At 39.4% G+C, this 26,841-nt stretch overlaps 1 protein-coding gene and 1 long non-coding RNA gene across 3 annotated transcripts in view; one reads left to right on the forward strand and one right to left on the reverse strand.

Moving 5' to 3' along the window:
- The window catches only part of LOC148188876 (uncharacterized), a 45,691-nt gene extending 18,945 nt beyond the window's left edge, over positions 1-26,746 (forward strand). For both annotated transcript variants that reach the window (XM_088080950.1, XM_088080951.1), the window contains 4 exons: positions 21,091-21,295; positions 21,426-21,452; positions 23,173-23,435; positions 24,221-26,746. In XM_088080950.1, coding sequence (XP_087937076.1) covers positions 21,291-21,295; positions 21,426-21,452; positions 23,173-23,435; positions 24,221-24,378 — 453 coding nt within the window. In that variant the 5' untranslated portion in view covers positions 21,091-21,290 and the 3' untranslated portion in view covers positions 24,379-26,746. The remainder of the gene's footprint in view (positions 1-21,090; positions 21,296-21,425; positions 21,453-23,172; positions 23,436-24,220) is intronic.
- LOC148188877 (uncharacterized) overlaps positions 21,975-26,841 on the reverse strand; it is a 30,883-nt gene continuing 26,016 nt past the window's right edge. The window contains exon 4 of the long non-coding RNA XR_015777243.1: positions 21,975-22,097. This is a non-coding gene — a long non-coding RNA (uncharacterized LOC148188877). The remainder of the gene's footprint in view (positions 22,098-26,841) is intronic.

Consider the following 26,841-nt stretch of genomic DNA (forward strand, 5'->3'; position numbering starts at 1 on the left):
GTTTAATGTGTGGGCACCCTGAGCAAAGATGGAGGCTATTAAATGTCTTTTATTGTCCCCTGAGAAAGCCAGATGTTGGGGGTGGAGTTGTGGTGTGTGTGTGTGCGTGTGTGTGTCCTCCAAAGTTAAACCTAGTCCGCAGCAGCGTGGCGGACTCAAGTCCCCGTGTATTCCGGCTCACAGATCACAGAAGTTATGAAAGACTGCTCTTTGATCATTTCCATTTCTAAAATAATTTCCTTTGAACATTTTCAAGTCACTTGTGCTTTTATTTATAAAGCCTATTTAGACAATCAAGGGGTTGAAAATAATTAGGCTCGCATGCACACGAGTGTGGACATGTATTCCCTTTCAATCAGTTAAAACCAGCTCTGTTAATTAAAGTTCTGAGCTGTTACTCTGCCCAAATCATTTTCTTATTAGTTACTGTGTTCCTCAGATCTGTTGTCAGCGGAGCATATTTTCCTCTGCTCCTTTTCTATTTCTTTTTTTCTCTCACAGAAATCCCACTGACCCATATAGTTGATCTCATTTTTGAAGCGCACAATATAGATTCCGAGTTAAGAGAACGGAGGCTCTATTATTAGTCCCATTTGAGTTGCACAGCCTCCTTCTAGGTGCCGCTGAATTCCCTGAGTGAAGGCATTACCATCTCATTTGGGTAAGGGTGAGATTACCTCATGCAACCAAGCTGTTTCATCACAGAAAATGCAGGGAGGTTGAGCTGTCGCTGCCGACTGTTTATACAGGCAGCTGAAGGTAGAGGCATTCCAGATACATTTCACAAACATCACACATGACAACTTGTGATGCCACCTTACTGATGTTTCCCTTGAAAGGTCTCTCACTAACAACAACATCCCATTGATCCTCAGCACCATTTTAACAACCTCCTCACACCCTCTCACACATACACACCTGAGTGGGTATGGATTGAAAATATTAGCAGTTAGCAGGCTAGCTTTGCCAACACGTGCTTTAGCGTGGCTGTCAATTAGGCCGAGTCACTGCAGCCCTGGAGGAGTCCTGCGCAGAGACAGAGAGACAGAGCGATGGAAATCAGCAGTGTAAATAACGGCTCATCCCTCAGTGCTGAATTAATATGCAATACTTACATTTTTGTGCTGATTAAAAGGCTGTGGCACGTGATGAGCTATCAAAACAAGAAATAAACTACTCGGATTAAAATTCTGCTTTTAATTGGGTAGATGAAAGGAGCAATTAGTTGCAGTTGAGTTAAGTTTTTTTTCCTCCATGTCAGCTCATCCTAATTTATTAGAAAAAGGGAAAAAATAATAATGCATTTTAACCGTAATTCATTTTTTGTCTTACTTTGCTTTATTTACACTCAGTGGCCATTTTATTAGGTACACCTGTTCGGTCTACCAGAATTCAATTCAGCAGCTCTGCTGTAAGTTTTGCCTTTATGTTAAGGGATTTTTTTTTGTCGTAAACTTGTAAATTCAATTACATGTTTATGACTGAGGTCGCAGTCAAAGGTTGTGTTGCTCTTGACTACATTTCCCTGAGTGGTGTTTAGAGGTCAAATTTTTGTCCTCCCTATTTAAAAATGAGGGGGCAGAATATTAGAAACACCTTTGAATATAATGCAGTCCAGTACAAGACCACCACTAACTATCAACTCAGTGCTAAAACATATAATTGAATTTTCACCTCAATAAATACTGAACATAATAAGCACCATAAAAGTCAACTTAATGGCTGAGCAGTTGTATTGTATTGCATTAGATTGTACAGATGTACTTAATAAAGTGTCCACTGAGTGTATTTCTACTTAATGCTGGTCCCCTTGTGGTTGTGGTGTGAAACGATGCTACAGGGGACAGACAATAATGCAGTTGTCACAAAGTAGCACCAACAAGTTTTTCGTTTTTTGGCTTCGTTTTTAGATTTAAATAAGACATGCACATATCAATAAGTTTCCAGTTTACAAGGAACATGTAGCTCGTACTAATGCAGTCAACTGATGCAAAACTTTACTTCAAGTACCCATATTTAGCATTCATAGGCAGCATGTAAATGTTCAATAAATGGTTTTATAAAACACTGTAATGTAGCAGAATATTTTAAAAATATTAAATAATGTATGCCTGTTGGCTACAATAATAACTATTATTATTATTGCAAGTGTGTTACTTTCCTGTAATTCATTATCTGTTTCTAAACTCCCACTTGTGGGACCTTAAATTCAACACTTATAGCAACATACAACTTCATGTGTTTTCACCCTTTTATTATATGTTTATGCACTACTTATGAATACTTGAAGTGTCACCAGTGGACCTTTCTGGTTATATTGGAGGCTGTGCTTTGTGGTGTTTTTTAATTGCATTGCATTTCATCGAGGTCGCAAAATGTTAGAAACACCTGCAAGTATAATTCACTGCATCTCAGCAGCACCAGCCTCTAAAATTACCATAGCATTAACTCAATATCTCTCCAAAATTGTTTCAATAAAACCCGAATACTATGACCTTCATGAAGTTAGCATTTCCGCAACACAAGCTCCTAACTAAAGATGACAATAGGTTGTTTGCTATTGACTCCCAAAAAGACATAAGACCACTGGAAAGTACAAATGATAGTGCTCAGGGTCGCAGTTTTAAACATGTGGTTAATGCTGTGAATCGGTTGCATATAGGTGCCAAACCTACTTAATTATGTATCGAAAAAAGATCATGGTTCAGATTAAAATAAGTATGTTTGTCACATAACGCAAACACACAATATGGATTTACTGACACTAGACACCCCGTAGCAACTCAAATACATCCCGCTTAAACTCCAAATCACTGCCAGATGAGCAAACTTACACAGGTTGGCCAGTAGAAAATAAATAAATAAATAATATGTGACATTCTGTATTTACAAGCTTATCATGCGCATTAGATTGGTGGCTGAAATGAGCCACTTGTCAAAGCACATTGTAGTAAGCTAAACTAGATCTCTAATTGGTTACTGTGTTGCAAAATAGCATGCAATTAAGGAAAAATATTGTTGCTGTGTGGCAAAAAAACCTGATATTTTTACTGAGTATAATTTTTCTTACACTGCGTGACTTACAGTTATGTATTGTCTTGAGTTTATCGTTTTTCCACGGAAGTTAGAGTAATTAGAGGCGGGTGAAGGTGATATGGCGCCCTTGACAGGCGATGAAATGAGGCACTGTATCTTGCATTAAACTGCAGATTCCTCTGGGTTTAAATGTTGTTGGAAACATTTGGGATAATGTAAGTACATAACTCAACAGAAGATACAACATAGATGTTGTAATTTTTTTGGACATTTTAATACAAAAATGTTATGTATTTAAGCAACATACCTACGTTAATTACATTACTTAAGACAACTATTATACGCAACTTAAAATAAGTCAACCTTGACTTTTTCTTTCACACAGGACACAAACGGAGGTCTCCTGGGTAAAAATCCAGTGTTTGTTTGACCCAGCTATCTACCCTGAGCTCCTGTCTATGTGCCGCAGATTTAATTGCTCTTTATACCACGTCGTCACCTGACTTTCTCCCGTCATAATTATCGAGGCCACCAGAGGTTGGAGCCTAACAATAAACATAAATGTGAGCTGTAATAAGCTGCTTGCACAGACAAACTATATGCTGTTGGGGGGTGTTATTTACTGCGAGGCTGTGATTTAGACTGAGTTGGAACTTTGTGTACCTAATAAAATGTAATCACAGTGTATATTATTTATATTTGTCTTTTGAAATAGCAAAAACAACAGGTGTAATAATGTGGGTGACACTGTAGATAAGCTGCCTACCAGTTTCCAGTTTTCTCTCTTTCATCCTGGCCAGTGAACAGAAAAAATAACCCCTTCTTCTTTCATGTTGGCCTCCTGCTCAGTCAGTATATGTTACATTTATGCTGTTTATTTTGTACATTTGTAGCCGTGAGGCATTTATTTTATAGACACACAGTTTCAAACAGGTGATGTGGTAGCTGCTGAGGGTCTGATGGGCAGGGCTGCTCTGCCGTTTTAAAGGATATGTTTCCTGTTGTGGAAAAAGGGCCGAGATGACCAGTAGTGTCGTTGTGCTATTGCACCGACCTTACTCATCAATCAGAAATCAAAGCTTTGACAGTTGCGAACATTAAAGGGCTGCTGCTGGCGAGTCCTGTGCCAAGAGGCCTCTTTCTGCTGAGCATATTAATATACTGTAGGTCACAAGGAGGTTCATCACTGATCATGAAGGGGAGGATAGATGCTCCTGAGCCACACCAGCACGCTTCCAGTCAATATTCATACTGCAGTATACAGTCATCAAAGGCAGTGCAGTAGTGGACCACTGAAATGATTGAAGCGGGATGACACATTTTTAAAATCAACCAGATTTTTACAGTTTTAGAGTTATATAAAAGGAAAAAATAGGTTTCTTATATAAACTGATTATTTGTAAGAGAAGTAAAGCTTTACTTATTGTTGCTCGACTGTTTGCATGTTGCCTGAAGGCCTGCAGACATGTTTGTATTCCAGACTGATTTGGGGATACAGCTTCAAAAATAAACCTTACATTAAAAAAAACGAGAGAAATCCAATAAAAGTAACCATGATGTCACAGCTGCCAGTTGCAGGCTGCGTCAAAAAAACAACAACAACAAAAAAAAAACAACTTTTCATCCTGATTCCCCTCATCTGCGTTTAGGTGTGCTCGCTATGTTTTTCTCCACCCTCTTTTGGGATTTTGATTCAGGCAAGATGTCTGTTTATCTGAACAACCAGCAGAACTTCAACTGAGCCGCTTTTGCATTTAAATTGTGTCTTTAAATCTCAACGAAGTCAGGTTAACAATCACAATAACTGCTGTAACTCTCTTTGATCTGCTGCTTTAACCACATATTAATATTCACATTAAGTTGCATGAAATTCACACTGAACTCTTGAGTTAATTATTTAACTGTAATTAACTTCATTTTTTGCAGATTCTGACTTTGTTTTTTGACATCTTATACAATTTTGGAGTAACTTAAAATATATCACATGTTAAATGTGTAAATCAGTCTAATGTAAATTTAAAGTGTGCCTAGCATGTTTATTATTTTTATTCAAAGATTATTACTCATGCCAATGTGACTCGTCATGCTGCTTATCAGAAGTGAGCCAGCACAATCAGTTCACTCTAATGTATAAAAAGTGCGCCAGAAAATGCACTGCATACTGCCACTTCACAACATCACCAGTGGCTGTTTTGCAAGGGGCGGCATCTCTCAGAATAGAGATGGAGCCTCATAACAAATCCTCAGTTAGACAAAATATGTGCGACATAACATGCATGTTTCATGATGTCAGTGACAAGACATTCTGAGTTGGCACCATGTCCCGAGCAATGTAGTTTATGCCTTTACCAGCATTTAGAGTATCTTAATTCTTATGCAGGGACTGTGATTTAGCCCTTTTTGTGTGTACCAGGACATGTTTATGGGCTAATAGGCCTTTGTTAGTAGTACTCTATTTATTTAATACAATTGTAGTGTGAACAGAAGGAATAATAAACAGGCTGACTAAACATACGATTCTTCTTTTGGGCTGAGAAAACCCTGTGTAAGGACACAAAAGGGGGACGTTTCCACTGCAGAAAGTAAATTCTTTTGAAGTGGAACTAATCATCTGAGGGATGGTTCTCGTTGTCCTAACAACGCAGCTGAATTGGAATGAGCCTCCTTTTTTGTGGAAGATATGTTTTCTTTTTTTCATTCAGAACTGATGATGATAGTAGTTTCACGCCCTGTCCACCCACATTGTCCGTCCAAACTTCTTTGCAGATAAGTCTTCACTTGGAGACGCCGAACACACGGCGGGTGACTCTTGGACTGTGACGTCAGCCCCACTCCTCTGTCTCCCAGCCTTTACGCTTTTTAATGCCGTTAGAATGAAAAGGGAATCTCACAGCAAATCCTCTCCAATAACAGTTCTTTCTGAGAGTGTGAAAAGATCAAGACTTTTAAACTACTCCTATATCATAATGCACCAGTCACTCTTAAGATAATGCTGCTCGAATGTTTACACTTTGGGATACTTTAAAAAAAAGTTACCTTTGTACAGTGAACATTTTTATATTCAATTAAAAAAAATATGTAAGCATTTAGATAAACTTTTCATCTTAGAATACCATTATAGGTTTTCTTAGTGTATAAATATGTTGGAAAATAATCCAAAAAAGTGGCTTTTATGCTCTTTTTTAAAAAAAATCTTACTCTTAATAATATTGAATGCAGCACTTAAGATTTTTTTTTAAAGTGTCCATGCTTTATTTACATTTTTCTACTGAAAAATAAAATCATAATTAGTTAATCATAAGCTAAAGCTGCATCTTTTTAGTTTATCTGTTACTTTTTAGAAATGAAGACCTGGCATTGTTGTTGTGTTTTTATTTCTGACATTAATGGAGAAAACATGGTTGAAGATGTAAAGGACATTTTTTTTCCTCATCTCAGCCTAAGTAACCTCTTCAAATTAAGATTAACTCGTATGACAAATGAAAAGATTACCTACAGAAAAATAAATGAAATACCTGTTAGCATGCCCTGCACTCTGCATGTGAACCAACATTATATGAGTATAAATTGAGGTTTATGCAGAGACAATTTTTGTGGCTCAATTATGATAGATTAAGTGAACTTTCCTTTCTGCACATGACCCTATTACTAGTTCTATTAGGTTGTAAAAGGCTGCAGCAATGCAGGAGACCGACTATAATGTTCTTCTTACTAAAGATAGTGCATGTCATTTACAAAGCAAGTAAGCAATTATTTGCTGGAATGATGAGGTCTGTGATTCACTGCGACAACTCCTTTGTCTAGAGTTGAAGGGATGTGACTGTGTGCTCCAGCTTGAGTCCTTGAGGTCTTCTCATGCGCCCTCGGGGAGTTGAGAAAGGTAACTTTGGCCGTCTGACCTCAGACTGAGAGAATTCCAATCTCTTAGCGTTACTAAATCTTTATCTTCACACAGGCTGTATAGCTTCGCCTCTGTTGAGTTATAAACTGCCGGCCTTTTTGCTAGTCCTATAGTCATCCAGCCGTTTTATTGTCTCAGTGGGGGGACAGAGTTCAGGCAGCAGTCAGCCCTGAAACAGAGGTGAACTGTTCAGGAAAGTGGCTACTGTTCTCACTTATCATTCAGACCTGTCGAGGCTTCTAAGGAAACAAACATATGGCGGATTCTTCAATGTAAACGAGTTGTAGATTTTAGCGCACGGACAGTCTCACAAATAAACAAAGGCTCTTGGTGAAAGCTTAAAATACTCACTTTTTTATCTCACATAAAAAGATAAGTCATTCTAAACTCCATCCTCATAGTGAAAAGATCATCAAATCTAAATGAACCATAAATTAAGATTTAACCATCATCAGACCAGGCCCGAGGACTTCTGAGCTATACTTTTTTTTTTTTTTACTGTTCATACTTTCCTTTTCAAAGCTTTCCTACTGTGTTTCACGCTTATAATATATTCAAACTTCTGATGGCTATATAAGTCTACATTATTTATTAATTCTCGTATAGATGATTTATTAATTGTGCACTTTGCAGAGAAGGATAAGAACAATAGGTTTCAGATTTATGTTATTTCTTAAATCAAACAATGTTTCAATCTTCCAGAACAAGCAGCCTGTTGGCAGGAAGTCCTGAATGCAGCCAGAGATTTGGCAAACAAATTAGACCCAGTACGAGTGTGTGTTGATAACTATAGTGAAGTATTTGTATTGCTGAGAGGCAGGTGGCAGCCAAATGAACAAAGTCACTCTCAGTCAAAAACTAATTCAATTGTACTCAGCAGTCATAAATCTACAGGATACTCTGTTAATGCAGCTTCTCACACACCAATTAAAGCGTATTTAGACCGCTGATGCGGGATTTGGCGGCAGTGTGTTTACAGTGATGTCACGCAGGGGTGGATCTCTGGCTGCAGTGACGGGATAAGACAACTTTGGCTGCTGAAGACAATAACAGCAGGCTTAGCCTTGACTTTTTTTTTGCTTTAATGGTAAAACAAATGCTCTGATCTGTTTGTCACTGTATGTTTTTTCCTTGTAACACACACACTGTTACTGAGTGGAGCAGGTTAAGGCAGGACACAGCAGATAAGCTCGTGGCACACTTGAATATGGGCCATTTTTAGTTCTTGGTTGGAAGAGGAAATTCAGCCCTTTAGAGGATACAAACTTAGAATCCTCAAAGAACCCAATTTCTCCTTTCCAGTTATTGAAATTGACTCTTTCAAAGCCACTGAAAGCACGCTGTACTCCAAACATGGACGAAGAGGCTGATGTCCCAGAAATGCAGAACAGTTAGCGATAGCAGTGTCCAGGACTATGTCTTCTAAACAGAGCGATTGATCAGTTGTTTCGTATTATCTCCGTATCTTCCAAATATCCCTTGGCTTGCTTTGTCATTTCTACATGCCATGCGGTAGCTGGTTGCCATTGTCATCATGGCAGACTGGGAGCTGAGGAGAGGACGCCAGCGCTGTGCCAGTTGGCTCAAGTAGTGAAAACACAAGGCAGACACAGCACCATTCTAATCTTTGGCGTTCCAGACACGAAGGTCACTCTTGTGGCGATCGCAGTTTTTATGTGTCCCATTAGTCATAAGACAGAGTCCACAGACTGTGTATGGATGTATACAGGAGACCATAACTCTCACTAAGGGATGCACAAAATTAATTTTTTTCAGCTCATACGGATAAATAACTGCTTCTCATGGCCGATACTGATTAGCTGACTGTTAATTTTATATTTTTGTGTTTTAAAAAGACGTTTAACCTGTGGTTTATGCACACCTGGGGGTAATACAACATATATGATTTAACATTTCATATCCTTGACTTAACCAAATTTAACTGACATCACAATTGTAAACGCAACAAAAACAAAGAACAGGTTTGACCCTTCAATTGTTCATTTATTTATTTTTTTCTAGTATAAGTATATTTTATAAACGTCTTAAACATACTTTGGTTTTAGTAGAGCATTTTGCCTGAGAATTGCAATTGAATGCTGTGACATAATCTGTCAAAACAGACATGTCAACATGTTACTGAAACAGAATCAGTTCAGACACTCGGCACAATCCTGTTGTCTTCCTTTGATATTGTGAAGGACGTCCACACCGGCACCAGTGTGTCGGGCTCTCAAGTCATCCTGCTGCACTTTTTCTTCTTCTCTGTGTTTATTGTCAGCTCACAAACCAAGTTTAAAAGTGTATCTCCACCTGCTGTATTGGGGTGCATAGATGCTGCCCTTGTTTAGTAAATGAAAGCAGTCTGGCTTTGTGTTATCACCCTGATTTATCGGCTTTAATTTCATTATCGGAATAACACATAATAATATAAATTTGCCGTTAATTTATCAGCCTGATATATGTTGTGCATCCCTACTCTCACTGCTCATTACCAAGTGTGTATTTTACTGCGTTCAAGGGGAACTCCACCTTAAGTAAGAATTCCAATATGTTGTTTTCGTAGCTGAGGAAAGCCCGAACAATATTTGTGAACACGAGCTACTCTCTCTCAAAGCCAGAAACCAGAGAATTGGGTCTCAAACTTGTGATGACATCGGGTATAAAGTCCGGAGCTGCTCTATTGGCAACAAACAGAGGACTGATTTTGTGGATCCACAAAGTGTTTTTTCTTTTTTTTTATATACCCAAATGAGCTTTATTCTAGACCTGCACAATTAATCGAAATATTATCCCAATATGGTCAAGTGCAATATCGAAATCGCAAGAGCTGCAGGTAAACCGTGTCACAGCATATCATTATAAATGAAGCATTGTGGTGCTACAGAGATGCCCCCACCTTAAAATCATATTCCAAATGTAAGGGAACATGCTTGTTTGGTACTGACTGCAGCAAAAATCACATCATCAGACCCAATAAAATTTCAATTTTTATCTATCAAAATAATTGTAAAATTATCTTTTATGGTGTACCTGTACTTAAGTATATTCTAGTGTTCTTAGTTTTGAAACAAAAAAATGTAACCATATATATGTTCCCCTGGTTGCTTTCAATGTCATTTACAACAAATTTTCCAATTCATTGTCTGTGGAGCAGCTCCAGACTCTATACCCCATGACATCACAGATTTGAATTTTATCTACTTTTTGGATATGCGAGAGTTCGTCATGTTTACTAATTTTAATGACTGTCTTAAAACCATTGGAATAGCATGTATGAATTTTGAAAATTGGCATAGTTCCCCTTTAAGTACAACATTTTCCCGATCCTTGCTTACAATTTTTCGGACCTAAAGAAAGATGCTTGTTTGGTACAGACCCCAGAAAAAATAAACATTTGAAATAAAAAATCAGTCAGTGAAAATTAAATACAAAAAAATTCCGTTCCCAGTAATATAATTTATAGAGCAGCTCCAGATTTTATACCCCATGATATCACAAATTATAGTTTTAGCACTTTATATTTTAAATTTGGGAGAGTGCAGTTTATGTTTACTAATCTTTTTGGACTGTCCGGTTGCAACAGAATACCAGTGGCGAGGTAAGCTGTGGTATACAAATTGACAGTTGTCATACCACACATTTGCTTATTTTTGATATTGGAAAAAAAATTAACCAGACATAGAACTTGGGGGAAAAAAATCTGTTTTCATTCCTTTAAGGGTCATTGTGACTGCTAGTAAAAGTATTAATAATAAGTGTGTAATACAGTATACTGTGGTATGCTGAAACCATGATATTTTCTTAAACAGTAATCATCCCATGGATATCTTACAGTGTTGCAACTGGGAATTACATGTCTGAATTTTTAAAATTGGCATATTTTCCCTTTAGGTACAAGATTTAATTGATGCACACTATGAAAATGTGGAACTTTATCTTAAATTAAGAGAAAAACAAAAGGTTATGTAACACAGGGTAAGCCAGAGCTACTCCAGTGTTAATAGTAAAAGTCTATCATTAGGATGTAAGCTACCAGCAGAAATAGTAAATAGCTTATTGTTTAACATAATTGCAATATTTCTCTTGAGTCTTTCCCAGAGTTGCAGTATATTTAAAAAAACATATGTGCAGATGGTACAAATGTTGGTTTTTATTTTAATGAGTTACAACTATTCCCCAAATGCTATTTCAACAAATGCTGCATTCACTGTAGCTTACAACAAATATAATAAAGGCGCATGTGCTTTAAGTTATTGTATAGCTTTATCGTTTTTTTCTGCAGCTCTCCAGCCTGTGGACTGATTCTCCTGGCGGTACTTTGCTCGGTAGACAATAGTCCTGCAAATATCAGGGGCCAAGTCATTATCTTCTGCTCAGCAGGTGTAGACATTATTGGAGTGTCGAACTAATGATATGTAATGAGCTCTCTGTGACACATGTCTAGCCACCCTTACTATCATGGGGCCCATTAATAGATAACAGCATCATAATTAGCTTTGTTGGGAAGCCAAACCTAAGCTTATAAATATATCAAACTACATTTAAGTTGTGTGTGCAGTTTCATGGGCCTTGTGTTTGTGCACCAAAAAAAGTGTGCTTTTATGGATGTTTGGTGAATTTAGTTTGTGCATCAACATGGCGGCGCTTGCATACTATCAAAACACGGATGTTATGCATTCACGCGACTGACAAGTGGCCTTTCTAAGTGTGCACATGTGCCGCTGTCTGTGACGACTTTTCTTTTTTAAACAAACACCAAGCAATTTTTTCCATTCGATTATTTGTTAGTGTTTTCAGTGTACACAGTAAATTGAAAGCCCAGGACACAAATACATGGCTGTCTTAAAAATTTATATTGGAAATGGTTTTGATGTTGTACCCCACTGCAAACACTTTCAGCCTTCTGCAGGTCTCCTAGCAACAGCAAACAAAGGCAGGACCCATCTCAAGTTTCCCGTGGAGCGGCCAGTCCGGCATGCCTTTGATCTTGACTGGGAAAATAGCTGAGTGGGCACTACTCGCATTTGTCTTTCATTTACTCCAGCCCCCCCGCCCTCCTCCCCAAAATGTTCCCTGAAACAGCCAAATCTTCATCTGTCCCCAGCAACCAACACCCCTCGCGGATAATCAACCATAGCAAAGAAGTCATTGAAGCACTACAAAGTTTAGTGGAAATTGGACGTTTTCGTTTCGGAGCATAGTTGCTACCTTTAGAAGGCTATCATTTGTGGTTCCTCTGTGCAGGAAAGCGAGTGTGTAAACCACAATGGTATTTTATTCCCTTTGTTTTCATTGTCTTAATGTAGGCTTACTGCAGAATTTATCAACCTGTGTCCCATGACTTTGAAGTAAAAGCCTTAATAAACACACAAAGTGCCTCTAACCTTAAGTGTTTTCAACTCTATGATCTTGGACCAAACTAAAATAACTACTTTTATACCATAAACGTCCCAGTGCCAACAGGAAACTGCAAACAGGGCCGCAGATGTGTATTTAAAGTCACGGCACAGGGCGCTCTTATTTTGTATTCTACGTTTGAAAAGTAGGCTGCACACAGGAAAAAGAATATTTTGAGCTCATTTTTCTGCATGTTTGGTAATGCCTTCGAAGTAAGTCCCCAGGAATCAAAATATAAATAACTCGCTCATTCAATGCATAAACACGACCAAGGAGTGATAGGGCAATGCACTGTATCTTAGGGCTATTGAATGTTATCTTACTCCAGTGCTGTGCTCTTCTTTCATCCAAAACAGCCCAGACAGCTCAGGAGATTTAACAAATTGATGTGTTTCACACTGTTTTGGTGTAATTTACTGTAATTGATGTTTCTATCTAGCGCCGAGGCCTTCTAAAGCAATTGCTTGTGTTTGTAGAAAGACATGCAGCCCAGTGGGGTGTATTGACTCAGACTGTTGACTAATACTCCTCTATTGGCATGTTTTAATGCTCTCCCATTGTTTGACTAACAGAGTCCTCTGTAAAGCTAAAAGCACACCTTGCACACTTCTTAAGACGGGGATCAGAGTACGTCTTATACTTTCTTCGAGCTGTAGCTTTGAAATGGAAATAAACAAGTTTGCTTTTGGTGTGAATGGGTCATCATGCATCGCCTGACCTGGCTGTGTGACCCTATTATGATCCGGGCTTAAAGCAGAATCTTACGCTGCTCAGCAGATCCACCTCCCTCCTTTTTGTTGATCTCAGCGGTGATAGTAGTTTTTCTCATTGTAAAAACAACAACTTAAATTGTTATAATGTACATTTTGACTTTGAGATAACCTTGTTAAGCACTGAAGTGTTCAGAATGGCAGTGGCAGACCTGTTTTTTTGTTTTTTTTGTTTTTGTGAATGACCCAGTGTTCACCAATAACAGTAACCTGGTGTTTCAGTTGACTCCATATTAAGTTTACTTTATTTCAGCAAAAGTAGCAGTACCGCAATGTAATGCTCAAAGTTGAATGCTCATGACCTGGTCACTCCACAGACCTTTTGAGCACTTTCGTGTAGGAACTTTCTTTTTACTAAATCTACGAATCATATCACTGCATAGAAGGAAGCATGCATCTACTCATGAATGAGAGGTCATGCTTGTGACGGCACAAGATATAAACATTAATGGCGTCTTCCTCGGCTGAGCTGTAACATAATGGTGATGCTAGGTGAGCTAGCAATATATGCTCAAAGCAGCTTTTTTCTACTGTTTAGTATGATCTATGACACATGCGTCAGATTTTACAAGATCATTATTTTTCATAGGTAAAATCCTAATCTAGGAAGTAACTGCTAACTAAAGCCAAAAAACACAAGTAAAGAACAAGTAATTGTAATGTACTTAAAGGGAATTTTTAGTATTTTTAAACCTGGACCCATTTTCCCATGTTTTTGTGTCAAAGTGAATAACAGGAACTGTAGCCGCAAAATGGGCTGCAATCAAGCGGCAACCTCCGGGGCTAAAAAATGTAGCCAAGGCGGGAGTGCCAAAAACTGCAGTTCCTCAAATGGCTACTTGAAACTGGCTCCAAAGATGAGTCATTCCCCATAGACCTCCATGTTAAAGTGCCAAACTCTGCAGCAGAAATAAACACGTTTACATCCTGGTTCAAAAAAATGGTTTTGGTCTCTATAGATAATTCCCCTTTTTATGACAATTGACCAGGGAGTGGGGGATGAATTTTTATTTAACGCCACCCATTATGCTCCTACAGATCCAAACTCTCTCACAGATATAGGCCTAGTCATTTCTGGCACCAAAAACGTGGAAACGTGGCTTTATATAGTAAGAATTCACATATTATATGAAAGTTACATTACTCATTAAGTATAGACATGAATCTGAGTGAAAATAAATGTCCCAACTATTAGAAAACCGAGTCAAAAAAGCTAATTTTTGGGATAATAGTATTTCTTCTGACTGTGTGGGCGTGGCAGATCATGTTTTGATTGACACCTCCTTGGATCCCACTTTTGTCAACTGTCTTTCGTCTCCACGACAGCCATGGAGCAAAGCAGAGTCGGCGTGGTACAGCCCTATCTGTTCAATCCAGTGTGTTTGTAAATTTGATCTGAGGCTCTACACTAAAATCAGAGCGCTGTTGTTCGAAACCACGGAGCGTTCTATTTCTCCATGAATTAATGAACGCTTTAGTTCATTATACATTCACTCCGTTCGATGCTTTGCTGCTCCTTCTCCCCAGACAGAGTGCCGAGAGTGTGCTCTGACACTCCCAGGGTCTGGTGCTCTGGATAACCAAATGGTGCATTCCAACAGCGCTTCAAATTTATGAACTGTCCAGTTACTCAGAGTAAGTGTTTCCAAATGCACTCTATTGAAGGGAGCGTTGTGGGATTTCAATTTGGCATCTAAAATTATCAACTGACTTTGAATTTTCTTGACTGGCTTTATCCATATCATGCAAAATGGATTGGGGATGACCACGCCAAAATCAACCCAGCTTCAGGAAAGTGAAAAAAACTAAAACGACAACATTTCAAATTTGGATTGAGGCTAATGTCTGATCATTTTTTATGCTTTTTATTATGCATGTAAGACCCGAAATTGCCTATTATGACAGTTTTTGGTAATTTGGGTTCCCAGAGGCTTTAAGACTTGAAATCGTAATTCCACAAACCAATGGGTGATGTCACAATTGCTACGTACATCCCTTTTCTGCAGTCAATGGCTACAACGTGATCTCTGGGGCAATAGCACAGCGTCAATGTACGTCCTCTAAAAGTGCTTCTTTTTGCCACTGACAGGTTTAAATTGTTATTATTCTTGTCTGATAACATTATGAAAAGCATCCTGCAGAGAAATTACGCTTGCAGCAACTCAACTGGTGAGACTTCAGAGGCCTCTCCTTGAGCTAGACTTGGTTAGACACAATTACAAATAGACTGGATCAAGCGTGGGGTTAAGGAAACTTCTTTTTTTAAGACACTTATAATACCAATCTGTGTCTGGCAGTGGCAAAAAACAAGCGTTTTTAGGGGATGTAGTTTGACAGTGTGGTTTTTCCCCTGAAGACTTTGCATTACATTTTTCTGCTTTTGTTTTTTCTTCCCACGAGTTACTTAAACACAAACTATGGTAAAATAAGATCCAAGCTGAAAAATACCTAAGTTCCCTTTAAATACAGTACTTGAGTATGTAAACTAAATTACTTTGTACTGCTGCATATTCAGTATCCTTTATCCCACATGAGATTCATTACAATTTTTTATTGTTAAAAGGAAGTCATGGTGATGATGAGTGGCATATAAGGCGTGTAAAACCTAACTATAAACTTTAACTGGAAGGATGATCAATGGTAGAAATTGTAAAAGAATATTTTACGTGTGTTATGTAAATAAGTCTGATGAGGAGTGTGAAGCTTGAAATGTCACCTTGTTGCTATTTCAATGAAATATGATCATAGTTAAATGTGCTCTGTTTTTCTGTTTTTTAAGGCTAGTATCTGGACCTTGAGTTTCTATTATTCTGTGAAACTATTGTTTCCAAGGTCAAGAATGAACTTAAATACTCAGTATATATTAGTTAAATCCATTATAATTTACATACAGTACTCAGAGATATTTTGGATCACTTGCTTCTGCCTGTGCACCTGCTGAAAGCTTTTTTTGTCCCAAAAAGCAGTTTAACAACAATATCACATTTCTGTAAAGGTGAACGTAAACACACACACACGCAACAATTAGTCAAAATACTGCAAAACATTTTCCATGACCTTGTTTTCTAAACTATACTGTGCGAGTGGTATTTCTGTATTTTCAGCAGCTTTTAAAGAGAAGAAACCCCATATTTTATCTGTTATACAGATGCTTGTTTATGAGGAAAACTCTGGATCCTATTTTGGTTCGTCAAAGCAAAGCTGCAGAACAGCATGCTTTTACATTCCTTCATTATCCTTTATGGAAGTGACTAAGGTTTGGCTTGTTAAAAACTGTCCCACCGCTGCCCTCAGCTGCCCTGTACTGTCCTGTATACACTAAATACACTGAGAAGTCTTTGTGAATAGTTGATGCTATATTGTCGCATTGCTCAGCACTACACCTGCGGCAGACAGGTGCACTGATAGCAGCATGACACAGGATGATAGACAAAAGGTTGTGATCTACTACAAAGAAATTGAAGTGCTCACATAAGAAGACCTTTACCTTTCAAGCCGTCTTCTGACCTGGAAAGGCCAAGAAAAGGGTTGCTTTTACCTCTTCAACTCTTTTCTGACTAAAAGGCTTCTTGCGAGAAGAAAAAAAAAACATTTGAAGCTGATCTTTTTTTTTTTTCTCTCCAAAAAACCCATCGAAACCCATTTTAGCATATTTATTTATAGCACGTTTCTGATTCAGAATCCTGCGCAAAAAAGATTGTTGTAGCACCAAGTATCATCACATTACCCCTGACAAAAAATAAAGCATGTCTTCATGCTTGTCTGCACCAAACCCCACACAGAGTTACACCCCTCTGATAAGTGCATGTGCCATCTGACTCTGACAACAATGTTGGGGTGGAGAATGTATTAATATCCTCCTGAGCCCTAAGCATGCGCGTTCACTGTCACCTTAATTCATCCCTTTACATGCTTACCAAATATAGGTGTCCTAAAAGGTACTGGAGCCATTTCAGTATCGAGCCTCACTATAGTAAGAGGGTGAGGCTCTTAGTCATTTTCTCTGAATGTTCAATCGAATAGAATCTGCCAACATCCTCATTTTTTAGCTAAAGGCAGAAGTCTTAAGGAGGACGTTAATGTTGCCCGAGCTCAGACTTATCTGACTCATTTTGGAAATACTTACTGTTTAATGACATTTGAGGCTGAGTTGTGTTGGTTTATGGTGAATCTGTGTAACAAAAATATTAGACGAAGGAGGTCTTTGAAAACTGTATTAGTTGGTGCGTAGTTACGTTGAGAGTGCTGCTCCATCACATTTTTTCTTTCTGCTGCCATGTGAGTTGCAGAGCTTCATAACATCGGTATAAGTAATGCAGACAAACATTTACATAGGGATACTCTACAAGATAATGTTTCTTGCAAATGTCAACATGTAAATATAAAACTTTTTTTTTTGCAACGTAATCACCAGAATACATTACATTTGCATGATATTATGTAGAGATATGTTGACACCTAACGTTTCAACAACCTGGTGGTCAACCAAGCCATTGTCATCCAGCTCGTTAAATGCCGCAACTTTGTCATTGGACCTACATGTCAATAAATGGCACACTAGGTACCTTTGTGTTACATCCTTTGTAATTTATCAAAATACAAGTACAAGTTTAGGCAACAAAAGTCCATGGTTAAGTTGAGAAAAAAACATCATGTTTTGGCTTAAAATAAATACAGTTGTTACTAACATCATGGAACATCACGTGACATATGTCATGTGACATTCGTCAGTAGTGTAGCACACTACACATTTTAGCACACTGTCTTGTTATTAATATCACCCCACTGATTTGTGGTTCCACATGGGAAACTAACAGTAGGCGTATGAGTTTGTTTGACACAAAAAACACCGGTATATGGTTATGGTTAGGAAAATATTGTGTTTTGGCTTTCAGTTCCCCTTTTGGAGTTGTGCAGCTGGCCAATATCCCTGCAGGAAAAGCAATGATTTCTGGGTTAAAAAAAAACAGCAACTGCTTTTCATACCTAAAAAGCCTCTAGAAAAACAACAATGGGTAGCTACATAACACCCAGGTTTGATGCCTAAGAAGCTGCTAAATTACAATGGTTTTGTTTCTGTTGGTCGTGAACATGGGCCTGCAGCTCAGCAGACTTCTTGCTACTTTAAAAACGTTGATATTATAGTATGTATAAAATGTACAAATGTAACATTCATGATTTGTAGAAACGTACATGTCAACATTTTTTTCTGGTGATTGGGCTGTTGGCTAATTGATCTTGATATTCTACATTTTCTTCACTTTTTTATCAGTATAACTTTCAGCCACCAATCGTAGCACTGAGGGCAGTGCTTTTTAACAGCCATTCGGTACAGCCACACACTCTTTATTTGAAATAGTATTGCCATCACATTTCTTCTGCTTGGCTTCAAGTGTCACAAAAAAGTTCTTCTTCTAGCATTAGACACTTCTTAAACTCTGATATGTAACCCGTACGGGACCAAATTATGAAGAGTGAACTCCTCATTCAATGCTAGGCGTTTGATTCCATTTTAAATTGGTGATTTACCCAAATAAAAATGAATAATCTCTCTTTTTTTAAAAAAAATGCCTCTAGTGGTTTTCCAACCATGCAATGAGATTTGGTTTTATTCAGCCAGGTTTTGATGTATTCATCTAATTTACATTTTAAAAAATCTCTTTTTCCAGAAACAGTCTCCCTGTTACTCTGTTCAATCCACAGACCTCACTGTGAAAAGTTTTCAATAGAGGGACTTAATATTGAAGAAATCGTTCCATTTAGGATTCGGGGCAGACATCTCAGAGATGGAAAAACTCAAAACTCAAACATCAAACAAAACTATATGCATTGGTAGATACTTCGGGAGCTACTGTAAATGAGAGCATTAAGTTTTTGTAATTTGGGTGAACTGACCCTTTTAACTCAAAAGCAACTCAAAGCACTTTAAGGTGCATTCGGGTTGATAGACTTGATTGAAAATATTAATCTTGCTTCAAGGCACCATATTGTTTCCACAGTTACCTTATTAATGTTTTTGCCCATTTGTGGATTATTTTCTCCTCGTCACTTTACCACTAGACTGCAAAAGACAGAAAGAGAGGATATTTAAAGAACACTTCACCCAAAAAATGGCCATTTGTAAATAAATTACTCCCGTATTCATCAATAAAACGTTTTTTATTGGGTTTTTTTTTGGCCTCCGTGGTGAACAGAGATTCCCAAAAAGGCGAACATTCTTCATGAATTAAAGTAAAAAGAGATCACATTTTAACAACAGCAAAACTATATCAAAACATCATATCATCAGCAACAGTACAAACTTTCATTTCTACAGTCATATACGCAGTACTCACCAAACACATGGCAATATAAAACTTCTACCTAGTAGTAGAATAGTGTGCCTAGTGTATGAGCTCCACTTGATTAGTTCAAACGCAAATGCACAGGTGTGCTACTTGGCTGTGCATAGGACTGTTTGTGCAGATTTGTTTTAAATCATAGTGTTTGAGGAAAAATGCATGTGTTTGCTAAGTACTGAACACCGCTAGATAAATATGACTTGGATTATACTGCGGCATTGTGTGAGTGTTTGTAAACTGATGTTTTGATATATAGTTTTGCTGTTGTGCTCTTGGTTTACTTCAATTCATGAAGAATTTTATTTATTTATTTATTTATTTTGGTTTTGTTCACTGCGAGGGCATGACAGAAAAACAATATTTTCCTTGATAAATTCTAGCCAGTGTGTGATGACTATTTGATATACAAATGGTCATTTTGTGAATGAGGTATTCCTTTAAGATGAATTTTGCTCCCTTGAATAGTGCAAAACTGCTTTTATCATTTCTCATAATGAATGTAGACCATCGCAGTGGCAGCTGCAGTTAAGTTTTGCATGTCATGTTTAACCTTTCAAATCATTTGTCCTTCCAGCTGAAGCCTGAGTGCACTCAAACATGTTAATCATCAGTCGGCATCGTTAAATATGCATTAAACGTATGATCTGGTCGCTGCTCTCACCAAACTGAATATGTGAACAGCAGCTCTCAAAGGATTTCTTATGCTGTTTGTATGTATGTTTTCTGGAAGCTACAGTAGGTTTAGGAGTAGGAGTACTATAGATTTTCACACATCACTCAGGTCTGCTGTAACTTTAACCTGAGAATTTTTTTTTCACCTCTAGGGCACTGTGCTTGAGTTACTCATCCACTTCAAAAAGTTTCCACTGGAGTCTCTGAGTGTATATAAAGAACGAGTAAAGCCTGCATGGCTATTTAGAGTGATGCAAAGACATGTTACACCATCTCAATCTGTGTCAGCCTATATGCTATGTACACTTGGAAGACGTTAGTGTCTGTTTGTGCCATATAGAATTATCACCTCTTAACTATATGACATTTCTGGAGAGAAAAAAACAATCATGGCACAGACGGAGTGGGGGTGGGGTGGCATTTGTCAGTACTCTCATTGGGGTTCAAAAGTAGAATGTAAAATGTCTGTCTTTGTCTAATCCAACACATTTTATTTTTGTAACTGAGAAATCTGTTCAGGGACCCCAACATTTTTTCCAACTGTCAGGGTGTCATTTGTCAGAAAAAAGTGAAACTGAATTCCCACCCCCAGTCCTTCTGTATGTTGTGAGGTTATAAACACGCAAGGTGGGGGTGTGTGAGGGACGTACACGTGGACGCGGCGACCTCAAACACACGCACTTCATGCTGATTTCGCCCTGCAGAAAGCACTTTGGCTGATCCCCTGACTTCCTCTTTGACACTGTTATGCCCTATAGCCTCATCCTCCATCAGCGAGCGATGACTTTTAAGGAGCCAGGGTCGTTGGACTAGCGAGTATTGTCCCACATGATTGAGATGTTAACCTCCAGGGCAGCCCCTTGCTCTTTAGTGTCTAATTTTTTCTCCCCTCTTCTTCTCATTCACCTCTCCTCCTCCTGCTTCTTCTTCTCTCCTTTTCCTTTCCCTGTGGTTTTCTCTCTGCCAGCAGCCTGCACAGTGAGGCCGTGGAGCCATTAATGAGTCCCAGCACTGATAATGAAGCCACAGAGGTGGTCCGAGCCAGTGTGGCACAGGAGCTGGAGCGCAGGAGGAAGGTAGATTAGGATAATTACCTGGCCACGGGGGAACGATGAGAAAGATGTCTCACTTTCTGCAGGCCCCGATCGACGACGGAGCAAGTGCAATATAATGAGGTGCGGACACCCTTTGCTCAGAAAGAAAAGAATAAAGAAAAATTGAGATATTGTTCCTAATGATCAAAAGGTGAAATTATGCATTTTTGATTGTGCTGTGACAGTGATTGCTCATTCTCGGCTCTTGCAGGTGTCCTCCACTTCCCCTCGCTCGCAGGTACGTACCTATGTGTTTACTTGTTGTTGATGTAGCTCTGCTGCTCTCACACATACTGTACGTAAGTCCTAAACATCCTCACTCATGGAGACTTTGAAGAGCCTATGAGGTCAGGTTTTAAATTATGGTCTGCACCCACACCAAGCGTTCTCTCCCCACTCCTGCAAATCCATTTTCCACACAATGCATTTCAAATCAAAGCAGCGTCACCATAACACGCCTTAGGAAACATTAAGCCATAGTGCAGTACTTTCATGTATGATAGCATAGCCCCTGTATGCTTTGATGTGCTCACTTTTTTTTAATGCTTTATTAATAATAACACACTGGCTCCTTCTCACACCAACATCAGCTTCTGGTGCTCCTTTTCTCTCCTCCTGAACTGCATCCCTCACTTCTTCTTTCCATGCCTCAGCTCCTTCATCCCTCCCCAGCCCCTGAGCCGTGTCTCGGGATTGGCCTGTTTGTGTTTGGGAGGGGGATTAGAGGGAATGACATGGGTCTCAGAGATGAAGAGAGTGACAAAGACCTATCAGAGGGCAGAGAGTAGCAAGCGCTGCATCACCATTGGTTGCTGTGCAAATCAGACACGTCTTCATTTCTTGCAGCCATCCTCTGCGAAGTGCCCAGCTTTCATTTCCACGCCTGGGGAGGGAAGCAGGGAGAGGAAGAGAGGATGGAGGAGGGAAGGGGGGGGTCAGGATTAGAGTTTCTGTTTGTGCATTTAAGTGTGCGTGCACGTGTGTGTTTGCTTGCATGTTGTGTGCAGTAAACATCTTAGAGATACAGAGGGATGAGTGCATAGACACTGATAGCGCTCACCTCCTCCAAAGCTGGCCAAAATACAAATGCTGGAACAGTCTGGTGTTGTTCTAGCTGAACGTGTTCCTTGTGAATGGAACGCCTGATTCATAGACATGTAAGACCTACTTAGGAGACAAATTTCTCACTGATTTCCCTCATTATTTCGGCTTTATCCGCGGATATTGTGCATTACTATTACAGGCACAGGTACCCCAAAGCAAACAATGGCTGCTCAGTATTTGCTGATGTTTTCCTTCTGACAATTTCAAAGCAGACTCTACAATTTACTGGATCCCTTTGCAGCCTCCCCACATTTACACGCGTGTACAGATGTGCACAAACATCTGCTGAATTCATTTTCTGCTTTTGTGTTTTCTTTTTGTCCGTGTTCCTTTTTGATGGTTATTTCCTTTTTCTGTTATGTAGCATCATTGAATCTCTATTTCTTGTGTCATTATAATTTCAGCCCACAACTTCTGCAGGAGGTCATTTAAATGCAATCTGTGGTTGTATTCTGAAAAATCAATATATAAATATGCTGAAGCAACTCATTTCCCTTTCTCTCAAAATGTGCTCTGTGCGGCTCCATTTCCAAAAGCTCTCCGCTGACCTGCATGGGTTTAATTTGTCACATACCATACTTGCATGTATGCACACTCACACCAATTAGTCAGTGTTGTCCAATGTTTGATACACAGATTTGACAGCATTCTGCAGTGGAAATCCTTCCTAAAGTTCTCATACGATGCCCGTTGGGCTCGTTGTGCACCAGACTGTTGTCAGTATTTGCCTGCTTGTTAGGATGCAGCCAGTTGACTCTGGCTGTCTGAGCAGTGATATGACTGGGAGCAGTGGGGCTGGGCCCCAGCCGACTCCGCTCTCCTCCTCGCCCATAATAGATCTGCGTGGTCTGCAGGCTCTCTGGGGGCACCTGGCTCCCCTCCCTGCCATCTCTGGCCGGATCGATCGGCGAGGCCGTCCCGGCGCAGAGACCAGGGGTCATCTTCAAAGGCCTCCTGCCCACTCTCTGCCACCTGGTGTTCCATTTCGGACAAAGGGTACATTTCCTTTCCATCCCCTCCACCCCTCCATTGCCCTTCTGCAAACAGGTTAAGGACATGGAGCCGGTACAGCTCCTCCCTGTGATCTCCTTCAGCCGCCTCCCCAGTCGCCCACACGGTGAGAGCGGGTGAGAGATCAGTCCCATCCAAACACCACACAATCACAAACCCATTTGATGTGTGATTTGATTTGATTATGGTCTTAAATGCATGTCTCTGTACATGGAAGTAATTTGGTAGTTTTTGGTTACCTTTGGTTCTGTTCTCATTTTGCACTGGCATGTGTCGAGTGGACTTAAGCCTAATAAATAATGCATCCATTGAATTTTCTAAAGTTGGTGACCACCAAATAACTACATCAACACATAGCATAATTGTTCAAGTTTTAATTAGACATTATTTATATCATGAGACAGTGTGATTAAAAAAGTTATTTTAAGTAATGGTTTATAATGATGCATTAAATCGAGTGAACTTTTTGGCTCTCACTTGAAACATGTTTCAGTATTAACTGATCAACAGATCTGCTATGGTATGAATATCTCCATCCCTCTCTCCCTGTTGGTCAAGTAACAAATGGCAGGGCTATCGAACACACATTTTATCTCCATGAGGGCTGTTGGACAATTAGCTCCAAGAATACATATTAATCAATCGAGATTTTTGAATCTGTTTATTGAGCCCAGCCATTTTTTTCCCTCCAATACATTAGCAGATCTCAGTATGTCCGCTACTCTTGTGAACAGGGATGAGAAGGAGATAGAGGGAGAGGAAATAAAGGTCTGATGAGTTTGGCAAAGAGAGGATGGAGGCTGAGACAGATGGCATGAAGTCTGCAGCACTCTGGCGTGGCTCGCCTGGTGCTAAAATCCTTCTCTCTCACATTCCAACAAATCCTACCAGGAGGCTGGGGAGTCTGTCACACCACTCCAAGGATCCACACGGCTCTCTTCAGCCCCCCCCCACGTCTTCCTCCTCTGTCGCCCCGGCCCAACCGAGCCCCTGACCACTCTGTATCATATTATATCCTCACATATGTATACATTCACACATTAACATGAACAGAGGTCGACCATTACGGGCCGGGCATGAAAAGAAGCTCCAGGGGGTGCAGATATGATGGAACGCCGTCTGACTGCTCTTATGGAAAAGGAACCAGGGGGGCTTAATTGAGAGAGGTGGCCTTTACTGTCACTCCAGTGTAAGAAATCTTATTCAGTAAACACTGGGCCAAATCACAGGGGACTGTACAATCCAGTTATATCAGAGGAAGAAGACATAAGAAGCTTTTTGATTAGTTTCACCACAGCCGGCATCAGCCCATGGTCTTGAGCAGAAACACTGCAGCCCAATCTCAATCCAAACATGCGCCGCTCAGACCCATATTCCAAGACTCCCTGCGGGCCTTACAACCCAAAATGGACAGTAAGTGTAACTGTGATTACACACATTGCACAAGACCAACAACTGGATCAGGGGCTCCGCATGACATCTCCCTCTCCAAATACTGTACCATTAGATACCCTTTTGAATTTTTCAAGCATGCTTTTCTTTTACCATCTCAAAGTGGTTCATCTAATAAGAACAATCTAATTTATTTTACTCTGTGCTCTCTTCCCGTGTCTCTCTCTCGCTGTCTTTCTGCCTGCCTTCTGTTTGTTCTAATGAATGACTTCTGAGATGAGTTGCTGCTGTGAGGAGGTCACGGGGGGCTTCAGAATCACATTACTGTTAATGATAATAAAAAGAACAATCTGTGCTAAACCTCTTGGATGTCTTTTCTCCGCTCCCCATATGGAGCGAATGTTTTATCTGCTATTGTTTTGAATGTTTTTACATGTTTGAACTGAAGTCTATGCAATTAAAATGCATAGCAAATTGTGTTTTGTGTTTTCTTATGCAAACACTGTTTATTGACAAAAAACAGAGCTGATAAAAGGTATACAGTGGTGCACCATCTGGGTTATAAAGTACACCACCAAGCACAACATCAGGCACATCTTAGCAACATGGTGCTGCATGAGAAATGATATTCCCTACGGTCACATTTTAAGTGCACAACGACTGCAAAGAGCGATCAAAATGCAAACATAAGTTCGAACATTTGACGAGGGTCATGCAGGAGTCAGGCTCTATTGATGAGGCTTCAACTTTTTACTGACAAAAGGTTACAGGAGTTTTCAGGTTTTAGTCCGACTCTATTCAACTTGAATTAAAGATACTAAGTGGAATCTGATTTTACAAACAAAGCTGCTGAAGCATAAATTTCATGGCTGACAACTTTCCTTTTGTTTACACCAGCACTAATAAACACTGCAGTTTTACAATTCAATACAATGGCAATGACAAAAACTCAGCCCAGTCGCTAAAAGAAAACGTTGGCATTGTACATTTCTGCAAACTTTTTAATCACCAAATGTCTGTGTTTTTTTTTTTTTTTTTGGCAATCATTCTTGTTTTTCACTGGGTATAATATCGAGGAAAATTTCAAGATCAAAAAGACAAAACAGCCAGGTGTTGGCACTGTACATTTCTGCAAACCCTGAATATGTTACATTTGCACATTTTAAACATATACTATTGACATTTGTGAAGTGATGAGACACCTGTCAGCTACAGACCATTGTTTAAGTCCACAAAGATTTAGCAAGGCATTGCTGTGCTTCCATCCTCCTTTTTGTCACCAAACATTGGTGTTTTTAAGCAATCTGTTTCTGTTTGTCCAGCAGGGATAATCGCATGAAAAGCGGTTGTTTTTTACTGAGATATCGCTGCATTTCCAGCTAGGATATTGCCCCTAAAACCAAGCTTTAAAGTCAAAACACAGTCTTTTCCTAACTGGCGGTTGTGATTTAGCAAGTCATTGCTGCGTTCCTAGTGGCTTTGAGGCACCAAACAAGTGTGTTGTGGTGTCTACTCACTGTATTTCCAATGGCTTTTTAGGTGCAAAAAGCAGTTGTTTTTACAGAGACATCTGCTTTTCCTACCAAAATTGTGACCTCCAAAATGAGGCATGTTAAGCCAAAACATGATTTTTTTTTTTCTACTTAACCGAGTGATTTTTGTGTCTAAACCTAATCAGACAATAACCACAGCACTGTGAACATGTAAAGTTTCAGTCAGGGCTGTCAGCATTAATGTGTTAATTGTGATGCGATTAAAGATCCACGCACAATGCGTTATTTTCTTAAATCGCGTTAACTGCCAGCTGACATTTCTGTCTTTAAGAGGCTGTGCCGGGCTGAATGTTACAGTTAGTGATGATACTGACACTATATGAAACTAGAGGACCTGAGAAATCCAGGAATGTCAACCATGTCATGCCAGCTTCTCAGTAAGGCCAAAGCTAAGTTAGACCAAATTTTGGCGATTGAAAAACAGCAGGGTCATTTCACAGGAGCCCCTTGACTTCTGAACCCAGGATATCTGAATGAAAATGGCTTCTGCAGGTACCCATGAGTCTCCCCTTTACAGACAAGCCCATTAGTCCCATGCAGTTTTCTGCTGTCTTTTGATTCCAAATC

The sequence above is a fragment of the Plectropomus leopardus genome, chromosome 8 (genome assembly GCF_026936395.1).
Source record: "Plectropomus leopardus strain MGB_pleo_1.0 chromosome 8, ASM2693639v1, whole genome shotgun sequence".
Lineage (NCBI taxonomy): Eukaryota > Metazoa > Chordata > Actinopteri > Perciformes > Serranidae > Plectropomus > Plectropomus leopardus.